Raw genomic sequence first — 19,065 nt, 5'->3', positions numbered from 1 at the left:
GAAAATGGGCTCTGTTTTGCCCAGTGGACTTTCCCAGTAAACACATGCCAATAAATAAATAAATAACTCAGACTAAAAGCCTGAGTCTATATAATCATAGACAAAGTATACCAAAATGCTCAACACAATGGGATAACAGCAACCTTTCTTTGTTTTTTCTTTTTTTTTCTTTTGGATAAGAGCAATATTTTAGTGTTTTTCACAAATCCTCATAATACCCAGAGGGTAGAAATGTATTCCATATGTTTGTTTCTGTGTCCATGAAATGAATTATTTTGAAGTTTGCAAATGTTTTTTCTGCTTCCATCAAAGATATACATTAGGGTATTAATGACAATCTTATGCATGTATTTGTCTTTGATGGTTTGTGGGAATGGTCTTACAGTCATGTATGTGATTATGCATGAGTACACAATATGTGTGGATAGTACTCATATTGCAATTTCCTATTGCTGTGTTATGTAGCTATCAATTGTTTTGATTGTTAAGTTTTTGCAGGTGGCATAGTTCATTATTTATATCAGTGAGAATAAACAACACCAGCGGTGTAGACTGTTAGAGGGAATTCATTAGGCAGAAGTGTTAGTATGGATTTGTATGGTAATTTTTAAATATCAGACTATTGCGTTCATTGTATTAAATTAGAATAGGAAAATGTAATCATATTGCAGAATAAGTGAGGGATTGTTAGATGAACAGGATGTTGATAGAACCAACATTGTTAGGCTATCATCTGAATAAAACCTTTTGTTAGAAGCAACTTTTCTGAAGAAAGCTTTTATTAGAAGCAACATTATTAAGTTACAATATGGCTCTCACCCTGACAGGATTTGGAGGATTCCCCCATGTAGGGCCCACCATGCTGTAAACTGAATGGGGTGAGGTCCATCTGGGAAAAAAACTTACTGGTTGGCAGGCAGACAGGACAAAATTACTAGCAAAAAAATGTGTGTATGTGTGTCTACACACACACACACACACACACACACACACACACACACACACACACACACACACACACACACACATACACACACTACAAAGCTTTTAAGTGTATATATTACATTTATGAGAAGTTCAGTGAACATGTAGCAGTTATTTATTGGTTTGTTATTTACCTATTTATTGATGGTTCTTCAGTTATATTTGCATTCATTTGCATAGACAGATTATTTTCTTGCATGTGGTATGTTGTGAACCACTTTTTTGTATGTGATAAACTACAGTGTAGCCCTGCTGTGTGCCTCCCTGCAAAATTAAGTAATTTGATATTTCCATCTTTGTTGTTTCCCTTTCTGTGTTATTGTACCACAGTTCTTTTCTGACACCATTAGTTAACAGGTGCTGTAAACATAAAGGGCCCTATTCCAAAAGACTTGCTCTCATTGTAAATGACCACTTTATTGACAGCAGGTCTTTTGGAATCTAATCCAAGTAAGTAAGAATCTAGTAAGCCTGTTTATAGGTAGGATTTATACCTTACACTGAGAGCCAGTCTTTCAGAATCTGACCCTTAGACTGTATCTTGGCAAAGTGTTCATATAGCTCTTCATGAGAAGCATTACTACAATCCAAAAAGTATCTTAAAGAAAGTTGATTTTTTACTGCTTCTGATATAGAAGTAAAAGTATATGTCTATAGTTATTTATTTATATTTTGTAAGACACCTTTATTGAATACTCACTTGTGACATAGGCAAACGTACGTAATCAAACCATATTAACAAGTTCACATTTACAAACATTATACATCACATATATTTTTATATATATCCTATAATCTAAGAAACATTACACAAATTATTAAATCCCGAGAAGCAAACAAACCTCGTGTAGTGCTAGCAACCACCAAAAACTTTGAGAAAAAACAAATTTAATGTACAAAATGCCAGAGGAATAACAAAAACAATTCAGTTAAGTGCTTTTGTCCATACTTATCAGGACTTCATCAGAACAAAGAATAAAAGATTCTCTTCACATAAATACTATTAATCAATGCTACCCCACCCACCAATTAAAACATTAGTACATTGTGTGACACCTTACCATGGAGAATTAAGTGGGAAGATGAGGCAAATATTAGGAAAAAACGGGTAATATTTAAGGGGAATAGTGATTTTATTAAAAGGTTGGGTACTGTTCCTCAATTTGTTTATAAAACCAATTTCAATTTGAAATATTTACTTGAAGACCCTGTGGTTCCAGTTATTTTAACCTCCAAGGGAACTGTAAGATGTGGAGCCTGTAGATACTATAGATATATTCTTGAAGAAAAATGTATTTACGTGGGTGACCCCATTATTAATGTTAGACTTGCTACAGGAAATTGTGGGTCTAGGGCTTTAATATACATTGCAGTATGTATGGAAAGTTACCATTTTTACATTGGAAAAACTGAAAGAACTTTCCAAAAGTGTACTTATGAACATTTATATGCTATTAGGATGAAAAATGAAAACAATGGCCTATATAGACATTTGAAAGAGTCCTCTACTTATAAATTTCATTTTGGGATTCTGCAAATAGTGCAAGAAGATATCAGGGGTTGGTACTGGCAAAATAAATTAGAAATGATGGAATTCTATTGGCAGCTCCATTTAAATACCACTATAAGACCAGGTATTAATTATTGTTGTACGTTAATGCCTGTTTTAAAACACAAACCTGCGATTTTATAGAGTTTTTAGTGTAATTAGTTGTGTATATAGTATAAATATTCATTGGTAAGGCATCACACAATGTATTAATATTTTAATTGGTGGGTGGGGTAGTACTGATTAATAGTATTTATGTGAAGAAAAGCTTTTATTCTTTGTTCTGATGAAGTCCTGATAAGTACGGACGAAAGCGCTTGAATGGGTTGTTTTTGTTGTTCCTCTGGCATTTTGTACATTAAATTTGTTTTTTCCCAACGTTTTTGGTAGTTGCTAGCACTACACAAGGTTTGTTTGCTTCTTGGTTTTGTTCTCCTTGTGACATACACACTGTGGTATTTATCAAATTATTAAATCCCTGTCATCTCTTAAACCTCATTCCTCCTCCAAATCTTTTTCTGCATGTATTTGTCTCAAAATTTCCATTTTCTTCTATGTAATTTACTCATACCCTTTTCGAATGAACCAACTTCCTATTCTTTCATCTCACTACTTCAGTATAGTTAGTTTAGATTTTGATTTCCATTTTCTAGTAATTGTTTTTTGGCATCTATCAGAATTAAACTTAACAAGGCCTTACTATGTCTAAGCAATTCAGATGTTGTATCCCAGCTAAAAAAATAATTTCCTTAGTTATACCCAGTATTTCTGACAAAGTACTCTGTTGGGAATTTTAATTTAAATTAATTAAGTAATTTATTTATTAATTTAATTAAGCTAATTAATTAATTAATTTATGTTCATAATTTAAAAGTCTGCCAAATCATTACACTCCCAAAACATATGTTCTGAGTTACCTCTTTCTTCCCCATCACATCTCCAACACTTGCCATCTACCTGAGGAAAGCTTCTTTGAAGACTGCTTCAGGTATAAAAGTATCTATGCAAATACTTCCACGCAAACATCCTAAATCTTCTAGACTTTTTTGCGTAATTGGGAGCCATACATATGTCCTTCCATTGTATCTTTGTGAATTACAAATCTAATCTCTCTTCCCAATCTTTTCTAACCTTCTCTGACTAATTCCTAATGTTATCGTGCAATATTTTATATGTCTTACTAATTATACATTTTTAACAACTTCTGTTCTAGATTCAATTAGAAGCTCAACCAATGCAGGTATTTCATGACAGGGAACTCAATCACTAGCCTGCAATCCAAAAGTTGTTTTGGCCTCTTCCCATTCTATTACCTTTCTTTCTCTAATTATTTGTTCCCAATAAATTGGTTCCTTTGCCAACTTCCTCCAGTAAATTCCAGCCCCTCTTGTCTATTCTCTGTACCCCCAATTGCAGTCACCCCTATCGGCAGAATCTCCTTTCTGCATTCCTGTGCTGGCTTAGTTCTTAGAATATTTTCTGCTACTTCATGAATATAACATTTTGTATGACTGTTATTCTCCTTAAAGATCAGTGTCCAAACTCCCATTCTTCAACAATCCATGAGTGAAACTGCACTACATTTTTCTGAAAAAAGTGATATATTTGTATACAGACAAATGTTAATAATAGCTTTATTACTCTTATGAATTCAAACATTTTCTTCCACATTGTACAAAATCCATAATGTATATAATTGCAGAAAACACAGAAGAGTTTTATTTGTAAAACAGGAGTACACCTCTTAGATAAAACTGCTAAATACCACAACTATAACTTCAAATTCTGATTTGACAACAGTTAAGACATTTGCCATGTATTTGTAACTGTAATAAACCTTAACAATTTTAACCTTATGGTATAAGTCTTGTGATTAAGTGTGAAGTAGCTGTCACTAAGCCAGCAGTCATGATTTCATTTTTCTGACATCCAACAGGTTTCCTTACATGGAATTACAGCGGAAGAGTACAAGACAATTGACCTTGGTAATGACGGGCCAGTAAAGAGCGAGCTGGTATTTGACGCAAAGCAGGAGCATTTATATGTGATGACTAATACTACGGTAAAGTATGGTTTGATGTGATGCCTAATGATTATTGTCTTTGTGATGTGTCTCTGATATTTTCAAGAAAAACAACTACTCCACAGCTCCAACCATTGTTTGTGAGTCTCACTATATGAGTAGCTAGATATAGGGTATAGGTGACACTGCTGCTAAAAAAAAAATAAAAAAATAGCTTAAACATGGGATAAAAATAGTTGGTGGCAGCAATGTGGCTGGAGCCATGAGAAAGTGATATAGCTAATGATATTTTCCTTTTTCCTGTATATGGTGATAGTGGTGACTCCAGGGGAAAGTAAGAAAAAAATGTTTTCACAGAAAAGTGGCTAAGATGTACGCAATCTTTCTGAAACGATGGTGTGATCATACACATTGATGGATTTTAGCACTGTTTGTGATAGACATGAAGTTATTCTTCATAGAGATGAAACAAGATGGACAGGGGGTTAAATGAGCTCTGAATATATACTGGGTAAGGAACTCTAAGAGCTGATAAACCAAGTGATTTTGTCAGCCTTCAAAATCTGCTTATGTGTTTCTGTTATTCTCCGTGGGCAATATTTCAGTGTTTTAATGTTTGCAGAAACAATCTCAAAGCCTAGCAAGGCCTACAAAGAGCTTGTCACTAAAATACCCAGCTTCAAAAACTCTACAGCCAAGCCAACTATCCAACGTTCTTTTAAAGTGGACAACAGAATCAAATTTTTGTACAGTCAAAGGAATAGAATTCCACTACTTCGGAACTCTACCATAAAAAGAGTTATACAATACCTTGGTTCTACAAATTTTCATATCAACAAGCAAATTAACATTTCTCCTCATTATCTGATGGTTCTTTTTAAGTATACCCACCACTTGCACCAAATTTGTCAGTATGCTTACACTTAAATATAACAATTAAATCACCATTAGCCATTCTGTATCTAATAGACATAAGTGATTATGTCCCCAACCTGCCTTTATAATTCAGTCTTATCAAATACTAGTACATCTAGTAAAACATTTTTGTATTCTTCAAGTCTTCTCAATTGTAAATTATTATATACACAAATAGAGGTACCATATTCTATGACTGACCTTCTTACAACAGATTTAAATGTATTATTCATCTCAAAATAACACTTTCTGATAACTTCCATTAAATATGACTCAAAACCAAGTCTGCTGTCAATTTTTATACCCGGGTCATATGTAACTTCTACACCATTCAGTATTGTATTAGCCATTACATAGGGATAACTGAGATTAACAGATCCAAAATGTGTAACACAAGCTGTCCTGATGTTAAACTCCATGTTTTATACCCACGTCATATGTAACTTCTACACCATTCAATATTGTATTAGCCATTACATAGGGATAACCGAGATTAACAGATCCAAAATGTTTAGCACAAGCTGTCCTGATGTTAAATTCCATGTTTTATACCCAGGTCATATGTAACTTCTACACCATTCAATATTGTATTAGCCATTACATAGGGATAACCGAGATTAACAGATCCAAAATGTGTAACACAAGCTGTCCTGATGTTAAACTCCATATCTTATACCCAGGTCATATGTAACCTCTACACCATTCAATATTGTATTAGCCATTACATAGGGATAACCGAGATTAACAGATCCAAAATGTGTAGCACAAGCTGTCCTGATGTTAAACTCCATGTTTTATACCCAGGTCATATGTAACTTCTACACCATTCAATATTGTATTAGCCATTACATAGGGATAACCGAGATTAACAGATCCAAAATGTGTAACACAAGCTGTCCTGATGTTAAACTCCATGTTTTATACCCAGGTCATATGTAACTTCTACACCATTCAATATTGTATTAGCCATTACATAGGGATAACCGAGATTAACAGATCCAAAATGTGTAACACAAGCTGTCCTGATGTTAAACTCCATGTTTTATACCCAGGTCATATGTAACTTCTACACCATTCAATATTGTATTAGCCATTACATAGGGATAACCGAGATTAACAGATCCAAAATGTGTAACACAAGCTGTCCTGATGTTAAACTCCATGTTTTATACCCAGGTCATATGTAACTTCTACACCATTCAATATTGTATTAGCCATTACATAGGGATAACCGAGATTAACAGATCCAAAATGTGTAACACAAGCTGTCCTGATGTTAAACTCCATGTTTTATACCCAGGTCATATGTAACTTCTACACCATTCAATATTGTATTAGCCATTACATAGGGATAACCGAGATTAACAGATCCAAAATGTGTAACACAAGCTGTCCTGATGTTAAACTCCATGTTTTATACCCAGGTCATATGTAACTTCTACACCATTCAATATTGTATTAGCCATTACATAGGGATAACCGAGATTAACAGATCCAAAATGTGTAACACAAGCTGTCCTGATGTTAAACTCCATGTTTTATACCCAGGTCATATGTAACTTCTACACCATTCAATATTGTATTAGCCATTACATAGGGATAACCGAGATTAACAGATCCAAAATGTGTAACACAAGCTGTCCTGATGTTAAACTCCATGTTTTATACCCAGGTCATATGTAACTTCTACACCATTCAATATTGTATTAGCCATTACATAGGGATAACCGAGATTAACAGATCCAAAATGTGTAACACAAGCTGTCCTGATGTTAAACTCCATGTTTTATACCCAGGTCATATGTAACTTCTACACCATTCAATATTGTATTAGCCATTACATAGGGATAACCGAGATTAACAGATCCAAAATGTGTAACACAAGCTGTCCTGATGTTAAACTCCATGTTTTATACCCAGGTCATATGTAACTTCTACACCATTCAATATTGTATTAGCCATTACATAGGGATAACCGAGATTAACAGATCCAAAATGTGTAACACAAGCTGTCCTGATGTTAAACTCCATGTTTTATACCCAGGTCATATGTAACTTCTACACCATTCAATATTGTATTAGCCATTACATAGGGATAACCGAGATTAACAGATCCAAAATGTGTAACACAAGCTGTCCTGATGTTAAACTCCATGTTTTATACCCAGGTCATATGTAACTTCTACACCATTCAATATTGTATTAGCCATTACATAGGGATAACCGAGATTAACAGATCCAAAATGTGTAACACAAGCTGTCCTGATGTTAAACTCCATGTTTTATACCCAGGTCATATGTAACTTCTACACCATTCAATATTGTATTAGCCATTACATAGGGATAACCGAGATTAACAGATCCAAAATGTGTAACACAAGCTGTCCTGATGTTAAACTCCATGTTTTATACCCAGGTCATATGTAACTTCTACACCATTCAATATTGTATTAGCCATTACATAGGGATAACCGAGATTAACAGATCCAAAATGTGTAACACAAGCTGTCCTGATGTTAAACTCCATGTTTTATACCCAGGTCATATGTAACTTCTACACCATTCAATATTGTATTAGCCATTACATAGGGATAACCGAGATTAACAGATCCAAAATGTGTAGCACAAGCTGTCCTGATGTTAAACTCCATGTTTTATACCCAGGTCATATGTAACTTCTACACCATTCAATATTGTATTAGCCATTACATAGGGATAACCGAGATTAACAGATCCAAAATGTGTAACACAAGCTGTCCTGATGTTAAACTCCATGTTTTATACCCAGGTCATATGTAACTTCTACACCATTCAATATTGTATTAGCCATTACATAGGGATAACCGAGATTAACAGATCCAAAATGTGTAGCACAAGCTGTCCTGATGTTAAACTCCATGTTTTATACCCAGGTCATATGTAACTTCTACACCATTCAATATTGTATTAGCCATTACATAGGGATAACCGAGATTAACAGATCCAAAATGTGTAACACAAGCTGTCCTGATGTTAAACTCCATGTTTTATACCCAGGTCATATGTAACTTCTACACCATTCAATATTGTATTAGCCATTACATAGGGATAACCGAGATTAACAGATCCAAAATGTGTAACACAAGCTGTCCTGATGTTAAACTCCATGTTTTATACCCAGGTCATATGTAACTTCTACACCATTCAATATTGTATTAGCCATTACATAGGGATAACCGAGATTAACAGATCCAAAATGTGTAACACAAGCTGTCCTGATGTTAAACTCCATGTTTTATACCCAGGTCATATGTAACTTCTACACCATTCAATATTGTATTAGCCATTACATAGGGATAACCGAGATTAACAGATCCAAAATGTGTAACACAAGCTGTCCTGATGTTAAACTCCATGTTTTATACCCAGGTCATATGTAACTTCTACACCATTCAATATTGTATTAGCCATTACATAGGGATAACCGAGATTAACAGATCCAAAATGTGTAACACAAGCTGTCCTGATGTTAAACTCCATGTTTTATACCCAGGTCATATGTAACTTCTACACCATTCAATATTGTATTAGCCATTACATAGGGATAACCGAGATTAACAGATCCAAAATGTGTAACACAAGCTGTCCTGATGTTAAACTCCATGTTTTATACCCAGGTCATATGTAACTTCTACACCATTCAATATTGTATTAGCCATTACATAGGGATAACCGAGATTAACAGATCCAAAATGTGTAACACAAGCTGTCCTGATGTTAAACTCCATGTTTTATACCCAGGTCATATGTAACTTCTACACCATTCAATATTGTATTAGCCATTACATAGGGATAACCGAGATTAACAGATCCAAAATGTGTAACACAAGCTGTCCTGATGTTAAACTCCATGTTTTATACCCAGGTCATATGTAACTTCTACACCATTCAATATTGTATTAGCCATTACATAGGGATAACCGAGATTAACAGATCCAAAATGTGTAACACAAGCTGTCCTGATGTTAAACTCCATGTTTTATACCCAGGTCATATGTAACTTCTACACCATTCAATATTGTATTAGCCATTACATAGGGATAACCGAGATTAACAGATCCAAAATGTGTAACACAAGCTGTCCTGATGTTAAACTCCATGTTTTATACCCAGGTCATATGTAACTTCTACACCATTCAATATTGTATTAGCCATTACATAGGGATAACCGAGATTAACAGATCCAAAATGTGTAACACAAGCTGTCCTGATGTTAAACTCCATGTTTTATACCCAGGTCATATGTAACTTCTACACCATTCAATATTGTATTAGCCATTACATAGGGATAACCGAGATTAACAGATCCAAAATGTGTAACACAAGCTGTCCTGATGTTAAACTCCATGTTTTATACCCAGGTCATATGTAACTTCTACACCATTCAATATTGTATTAGCCATTACATAGGGATAACCGAGATTAACAGATCCAAAATGTATCACACAAGCTGTCCTGATGTTAAACTCCATGTTTTATACCCAGGTCATATGTAACTTCTACACCATTCAATATTGTATTAGCCATTACATAGGGATAACCGAGATTAACAGATCCAAAATGTGTAACACAAGCTGTCCTGATGTTAAACTCCATGTTTTATACCCAGGTCATATGTAACTTCTACACCATTCAATATTGTATTAGCCATTACATAGGGATAACCGAGATTAACAGATCCAAAATGTGTAACACAAGCTGTCCTGATGTTAAACTCCATGTTTTATACCCAGGTCATATGTAACTTCTACACCATTCAATATTGTATTAGCCATTACATAGGGATAACCGAGATTAACAGATCCAAAATGTGTAGCACAAGCTGTCCTGATGTTAAACTCCATGTTTTATACCCAGGTCATATGTAACTTCTACACCATTCAATATTGTATTAGCCATTACATAGGGATAACCGAGATTAACAGATCCAAAATGTGTAACACAAGCTGTCCTGATGTTAAACTCCATGTTTTATACCCAGGTCATATGTAACTTCTACACCATTCAATATTGTATTAGCCATTACATAGGGATAACCGAGATTAACAGATCCAAAATGTATAGCACAAGCTGTCCTGATGTTAAACTCCATGTTTTATACCCAGGTCATATGTAACTTCTACACCATTCAATATTGTATTAGCCATTACATAGGGATAACCGAGATTAACAGATCCAAAATGTGTAACACAAGCTGTCCTGATGTTAAACTCCATGTTTTATACCCAGGTCATATGTAACTTCTACACCATTCAATATTGTATTAGCCATTACATAGGGATAACCAAGATTAACAGATCCAAAATGTGTAACACAAGCTGTCCTGATGTTAAACTCCATGTTTTATACCCAGGTCATATGTAACTTCTACACCATTCAATATTGTATTAGCCATTACATAGGGATAACCGAGATTAACAGATCCAAAATGTGTAACACAAGCTGTCCTGATGTTAAACTCCATGTTTTATACCCAGGTCATATGTAACTTCTACACCATTCAATATTGTATTAGCCATTACATAGGGATAACCGAGATTAACAGATCCAAAATGTGTAACACAAGCTGTCCTGATGTTAAACTCCATGTTTTATACCCAGGTCATATGTAACTTCTACACCATTCAATATTGTATTAGCCATTACATAGGGATAACCGAGATTAACAGATCCAAAATGTGTAGCACAAGCTGTCCTGATGTTAAACTCCATGTTTTATACCCAGGTCATATGTAACTTCTACACCATTCAATATTGTATTAGCCATTACATAGGGATAACCGAGATTAACAGATCCAAAATGTGTAACACAAGCTGTCCTGATGTTAAACTCCATGTTTTATACCCAGGTCATATGTAACTTCTACACCATTCAATATTGTATTAGCCATTACATAGGGATAACCGAGATTAACAGATCCAAAATGTGTAACACAAGCTGTCCTGATGTTAAACTCCATGTTTTATACCCAGGTCATATGTAACTTCTACACCATTCAATATTGTATTAGCCATTACATAGGGATAACCGAGATTAACAGATCCAAAATGTGTAACACAAGCTGTCCTGATGTTAAACTCCATGTTTTATACCCAGGTCATATGTAACTTCTACACCATTCAATATTGTATTAGCCATTACATAGGGATAACCGAGATTAACAGATCCAAAATGTGTAACACAAGCTGTCCTGATGTTAAACTCCATGTTTTATACCCAGGTCATATGTAACTTCTACACCATTCAATATTGTATTAGCCATTACATAGGGATAACCGAGATTAACAGATCCAAAATGTATAACACAAGCTGTCCTGATGTTAAACTCCATGTTTTATACCCAGGTCATATTTTACTTCTACACCATTCAATATTGTATTAGCCATTACATAGGGATAACCGAGATTAACAGATCCAAAATGTGTAACACAATCTGTTATGATGTTAAACTCCATGTTTTATACCCAGGTCATATGTAACTTCTACACCATTCAATATTGTATTAGCCATTACATAGGGATAACCGAGATTAACAGATCCAAAGTGTGTAGCACAAGCTGTCCTGATGTTAAACTCTATGTTTTATACCCACGTCATCTGTAACTTCTACACCATTCAATATTGTATTAGCCATTACATAGGGATAACCGAGATTAACAGATCCAAAATGTGTAACACAAGCTGTCCTGATGTTAAACTCCATGTTTTATACCCAGGTCATATGTAACTTCTACACCATTCAATATTGTATTAGCCATTACATAGGGATAACCGAGATTAACAGATCCAAAATGTGTAGCACAAGCTGTCCTGATGTTAAACTCCATGTTTTATACCCAGGTCATATGTAACTTCTACACCATTCAATATTGTATTAGCCATTACATAGGGATAACCGAGATTAACAGATCCAAAATGTGTAACACAAGCTGTCCTGATGTTAAACTCCATGTTTTATACCCAGGTCATATGTAACTTCTACACCATTCAATATTGTATTAGCCATTACATAGGGATAACCGAGATTAACAGATCCAAAGTGTGTAGCACAAGCTGTCCTGATGTTAAACTCCATCTGGTTCCAATTTGCCTGAAGTTGTAAGGAATTTAGATAATCCTGAAGCAAATACTGTTCTGTTAACCCAATAATTATAGATCCCACTTTAGCATATTCAGCATATTTACATAACTACGTCCTACTATTAGTTGTAAAACTTGCCATACAAATGTCAAAGAGCACAGGTCCTGACACTGACCTCTGAGGGAAACCAGAGGTAATCATCTGCTCTTCTGAAAGTATGTTATTTATTTTAACTCTAAATTTCCCGTAGCCTAACCAATTTCCTATCCATGTTATCACAAAAGCATTTATAGCGTATGACTCCAGAATGTGGCATAAAATCAAAAGCTTTTGCCATGTCCAGGTAAATCACATCAGCAGATAATCCTTAATCCAATGTCTGTCAGAAGGATTGATAAAAATAAAGTAAATTAGTAACACACAATTAACCAGGAACAAACACGTGCTGAATAAAGTCCTTCTTAATGCTAATAGAGGTCATGTTATATTCAGAAGTAAGTCTTTCAAAGCACTTTCACAATATGCTTGTAAGACTGATTGGGCTGTAATTTTTGACAGTTGTGATATCACCTCCCCAAGGCACTGGAGCAGCAACAACCTCTTTCCAACTGTAAAAAGCAAACCCTTACTGCAATGATTTTTGAAACAAATATGAGGTAATGTCATCAATAACAGAAAGTAAGGGAAAAACATTAACTGCATGTGGGCCAGCCCCAGAATTAAATTTTATCTTTCTGCACATATTAACAACATTTGACATCTGATGAAAATAAGATAGGGTCACTTTCACCTAAGTTTAATGCACTAATTCTACCACGTAGAAAGTTTCCCTTAACACTACCAAAATGTGCCAAAATATTATGGCTACAATTTTGGGGTCACACTACTAAATATTAAAATTAGATTTATTATCACACCTGTAATTTTTAGATGATACATTAACTAAATCCTTGCAGACCTCATATTCTCTCTATTAGTTTTACAAAGTAGTTTTACAAATGTCCTTATTTTCTTTACTGGGTCTTTTCTTGTATCATTTTATATATTTTTTCAGCCCTTGTTCCCAACTATGCAAATCTCTTGCTTCTTTTCAAAAAGGTCATTTCTCTTACTGCATCTTTCATTCAGAATTAAAAATATGTTTCAAGACTCTAGGAAAATGCAACTGTTGTCTCCCTGGTCGTATCACTTGAGCTCCTCCTCCCCTTCTTCCCTCACCATACCTTACTGTCTCTGCTTTTCACTGCGAGTCTTTCAGAATGTCACCTCTGATTTCCACTCTGTATATAATGTGTATGTATGTATGTATGTATATATATAGATTCACTAGACAATTTCGAAATACTGAAATGTCGAATTTCAGTATTTAGAGAATGAATAGTCGAAAGTGCAGTCATGCGAAAGTGCACTATCTTGAATGTGGAAATGTCGAATCCGCTGTCATGGTGTCATGCTCGTGACGTGTTGTGCGGTTTGTGGATTTAGCTGGGCATTCAGGTAAGTGGTGTTTACATAAGGGTACTGGGTAGGGAATTTAGTGTGTATGAGTGTGTGTAGTGGTGGGTTTTGTGTGTTCGTGTGTTTAGTGTGACTTTGAAGTTAATATATATAAGTAGGGGGGTGTGGGGCTGCAGGGGTGCTTGCCCCCCTGCTTATAGGTAAGGTAGGTGTGTTTGTATGTTATGTTGTGTTTGTGTGTGTTGTTTTGTTTCTTGTAGTGTAGATAGGTAAGTGTATGTGTGTTTGTGTGTGTGTGTGTGTGTGTGTGTGTGTGTGTGTGTGTGTGTGTGTGTGTGTGTAGTCGTGATTTTGGTTTTCGCGGTTGTGGGTTTTCGAGTATGTGTAATTTCGACTATTCAGTCTCAAAATACTGAAATTTGAGATTTCAGTATTTCGAGATTGTCTAGTGAATATATATATATATATATATATATATGTGTGTGTGTGTGTGTGTGTGTGTGTGTGTGTGTGTGTGTGTATTGTGTTTTGTCAGTCACTCCATATGTAATGTCATTTATCTATTGCATTTATACACTGAAGCCAACTCTGATATTCACTTTATATATAATATAATATATGTATATGTATATATTGCATTTGGTCATTCACTCTCTATATACTGTCATGTATCTATTATGTTTGCCCCAGGCTAAGACTGAAATAGGTCCAGTGGGATCAGTGCACTACCCTAGTTATCAAATTAAAAATAAATGAATAAAAATATTTTCCATAAGTTCTTCATTTTTTTATAAGTCTTATCAAAAAATATATTCCTCCAAGGAAACTTAAAACATGCCTTATTAGAGACCAAGGGCACATACTCCTCAATTAAATTATGTAACCAACCATGAAATCTTTCCCATCTGGTTTCTATATTTACCAAAGTATAATTCACTCTTCCAATCTCATGCATTAAACTTTTCCCTAATATTGAAAAAATCAGCACTATATAAAGCTCGTCTGGTACCAAACTCTTCCTAAAGTATGACAATATTTATAGAGAAATACTTCCAAGTAACACAAAGATGGTCTGAACTAAGTAATTCAGGTTCAGCATTATACACAACAAAATTGTTAACATTTTTTGTTCATACTTATGTCTAAACGTTTTACCTTTCCTTGTGGGTTTACTAACAATATTCACTAAACGTATTCTTTACTCCAATTTCCCATATCACCTAGTGCTCTTTTATAACCCATATGGTTGTACCATGATACCTGAAGAACATTTAATCCACAGCCATATTCACAACCACTTTTTTCCCATTTTTGCACATGGGGTCAGGGTATCACTTCAACAGTGACAATCATCTACTACCAATGTTTACACTACTGAGTGGCTAGCCCACACCACACACATGCATACACACTCACAACTATGGCCAATTTAGAGTGCCCAATCCACCTACTGCATGTCTTTGGAATGTGTGAGGAAACTGGAGTACTTGGAGGAAACCCATGTGAATACAGGGAGGACATGCAGGCTCTGCACAGAAGGCAGCCCAGCTGAGAATCGAACAAAGGATTCTCTTGCTGAGAGGCGACAATGTTATCCACTGTTCCACTGTGCCATCCTCCTGAAGAACGTTTAACTCACCAGAAATAATATCATAATTATCCAAAAATAAGATGTTAGAATTTTGCCAAACCTTTTGATATCTTCTCTAATTTGATTTGGGGAATCTATAAAATAAACAAACCTTCTCATTTTTCACACAACTATTCATTTATATAATTTCATCACTACTGTCATGTAATAAACTAGATTTCATTTTTTTATCTTAATGTATTGATACTCCACCACTTCTCTTACAATATCTAATTATAGTCTGATAAACTCATAGGTTAGTTTCTTTCACAGTACTATGTTTCTGTGACCATTTACAACATCATACCATTCACTCAACTTTAGCTTACATATTGGAAAAGTTATTATTAAGACTTACTGTATTGCTCATAAAAAATGCAGACAAGACTTATTATCCTTCATGAATGCTGAAACAGTTAAAACATCTGTAGTAAAGATATGAACACTTACATGGTAATAAACTAAGCACTGATAATAATGTAGTAAATAGAAGAATTATATTCAGAACTACAATCGAGGGGAGTGTGTTGAGGAGATGGAAAGAGTACTTTGAGGGGTTGATGAATGAAGAGAATGAGAGGGAGCGAAGGTTGGATGATGTGGGGATAGTGAATCATGAAGTACAATGGATTAGCAAGGAGGAAGTAAGGATAGCTATGAAGAGAATGAAGAATGGAAAGGCTGTTGACCCAGATGACATACCTGTAGAAGCATGGAGGTGTTTAGGTGAAATGGCAGTGGAGTTTTTAACCAGATTGTTTAATGAAATCTTGGAAAGTGAGAGGATGCCTGAGAAATGGAGAAAAAGTGTTTTGGTACTGATTTTTAAGAATAAGGGTGATGTGCAGAGCTGTAGTAACTACAGAGGGATTAAATTGATCAGTCACAGCATGAAGTTATGGGAAAGAGTAGTGGAAGCAAGGTTAAGAAGGGACGTGATGATTAGTGATCAGCAGTATGGTTTCATGCCAGGAAAGAGCACTACAGATGCGATCTTTGCTCTGAGAGTGTTGATGGAGAAGTACAGAGAATGTCAGAAGGAGTTGCATTGTGTTTTTGTAGACCTAGAGAAAGCATATGACAGGGTGCCTAGAGAGGAGTTGTGGTATTGTATGAGGAAGTCAGGAGTGTCAGAAAAGTATGTAAGAGTGGTACAGGATATGTACGAGGGTAGTGTGACAGTGGTGAGGTCTGCAGTGGGAGTGACGGATGCGTTTAAGGTGGAGGTGGGGTTACATCAAGGATCAGCTCTGAGCCCTTTCTTATTTGCAATTGTGATGGACAGGTTGACAGACAAGATCAGACAGGAGTCCCCGTGGACTATGATGTTTGCAGATGACATTGTGATCTGTAGTGAGAGTAGGGAACAGGTGGAGGAGACCCTGGAGAGATGGAGATATGCTCTAGAGAGAAGAGGAATGAAGGTCAGCAGGACTAAGACAGAATATATGTGTGTGAATGAGAGAGAGGATAGAGGAATGGTGAGGATGCAAGGAGTAGAGGTGGCGAAGGTGGATGAGTTTAAATACTTGGGGTCAATAGTTCAGAGTAACGGTGAGTGTGGAAGAGAGGTGAAGAAGAGAGTACAGGCAGGATGGAGTGGGTGGAGAAGAGTGTCAGGAGTGATTTGTGGCAGACAGGTACCTGTAAGAGTGAAAGGGAAGGTCTACAAAAGGGTAGTGAGACCAGCTATGTTATATGGGTTGGAGACAGTGGCATTGACAAAAGGCAGGAGTTTGAGCTGGATGTGGCAGAATTAAAGATGTTAAGATTTGCACTGGGTGTGACGAGGGTGGACAGGATTAGGAATAAGTATATTAGAGGGTCAGCCCAGGTTGGAAGGTTTGGAGACAAAGCCAGAGAGGCACGATTACATTGGTTTGGACATGTGCTGAGGAGGGATGCTGAGTATATTGGGAAAAAGATGCTAAGGATGAAGCTACCAGGTAACAGGAAAAGAGGAAGGCCTAAGATAAGGTTTATGGATGTGGTGAGAGAGGACATGCAGGTGGTTGGTGTGACAGAGCAAGATGCAGAGGACAGGAAGAAATGGAAACAGGTGATCTGCTGTGGTGACCCCTAACAGGAACAGCCAAAAGAAGATGATGATTCTCTTAAGAAGTTTCTGTTACTGGCAGTTTTATAAATATGTAGCCAGAGGGACTACTGAATATAATACTCAACTTTTATATACTGACACACCGACTTAATTAATCTAGATTCCATCCAAACAAACTTTATAAAAATGAATCTATCCTTAAAGTCAGGCATGCATACAAGCAGTCTCTAACAACTTAATGTGAGGCAGTTTATTCTTAATGAATTTGCAATTATCATTTGACAATGGAAATGTTCTGTTTCAATTTTTTCCAGCTAAGGTTAGTACATGGTACATGATCATATAAACTTCGGCTGAACAAATCCATCAACTAAATGACAACTTCATGACAATTGTTATTTTTGGCATCCTAATAAACTTGTATTTTATTTGAGTAATTATATTGCAACTATTTATAAAGATGGTTATTTTCCCTGACTTAGAAGCATATTATATTTGTGCCTGTAAAACTACTTTGTACTGGTTTGATCATTATTATATAGAAAAATAAATGCCTTTGCATCCTAAAATAATGGATGTATTTACATTTAGAAAGAATAGTATACAGGATAACACATTAACAGATATCTAATAAATATAGTTACTTACATGATACAGAATTCTTTGAGTCAGCCAACATCATGAAACAATTTAAACAATGTATATTTAAATACCTATCAGTAAAATATTGTTTTCTTCTGTATCTTAAATTAACAATGCATTAGAATTTACAGAAATTATAAAGTAGGATACTATGAAAGATAAATCAGTGCACTGTGAAAGAAGGTATGGAGGCTGGATTGAAATTTTGCTTAAATGTTAAGAAGTATTGTTTAGACAGGAATTAAGAAGGAAGTATAGTACTGAAGACTCATTTTTGGACAGTACTCATTAATTAAAACTTTATATTGTGAATAATTCCATGTAATACAGACACATATCCTGAGATTCAGAAAGGGCTACCATTAGCAGTAAGGCCTAATGCAGCTGTTTTCTGCTGGTGGTAGCCTTTTAAAATTCATAGACAGCCCTGTAGCAATGATGCTACACAGTTTGCAATATCTTTGTGGTGGGATGCCCATACGGCTGATTACAATGTTAATGAGGCATTCCAGAGGAGTGGCATATAATAATAAGTCATGTGCTCTCCCTGGAAATGCTTGCTGTAAGTGATTTACTCAGCCAAATGACTCATAGAACCACTTGGCTGCATAAGTCAGCACTGCCAGCTGCATTAATTAACATGGGCAAAAGTTTGCATTCACCCATTACTTTCAAAGGAAGAGA

At 35.4% G+C, this 19,065-nt stretch overlaps 1 protein-coding gene across 1 annotated transcript in view; it reads left to right on the top strand.

Moving 5' to 3' along the window:
• LOC122793582 (plexin-B2-like) overlaps positions 1-19,065 on the top strand; it is a 245,960-nt gene that overhangs the window by 120,771 nt on the left and 106,124 nt on the right. Inside the window, exon 4 of the mRNA XM_044061751.1 lies at positions 4,470-4,595. Within this exon, the coding sequence (XP_043917686.1) occupies positions 4,470-4,595 (126 nt within the window). The remainder of the gene's footprint in view (positions 1-4,469; positions 4,596-19,065) is intronic.

This window comes from Protopterus annectens, chromosome 2.part0 (assembly GCF_019279795.1).
Source record: "Protopterus annectens isolate FY-2018-M chromosome 2.part0, PAN1.0, whole genome shotgun sequence".
NCBI classification, from domain to species: Eukaryota; Metazoa; Chordata; order Ceratodontiformes; family Protopteridae; genus Protopterus; species Protopterus annectens.
This window is presented reverse-complemented; position numbering and strand designations above follow the sequence as displayed.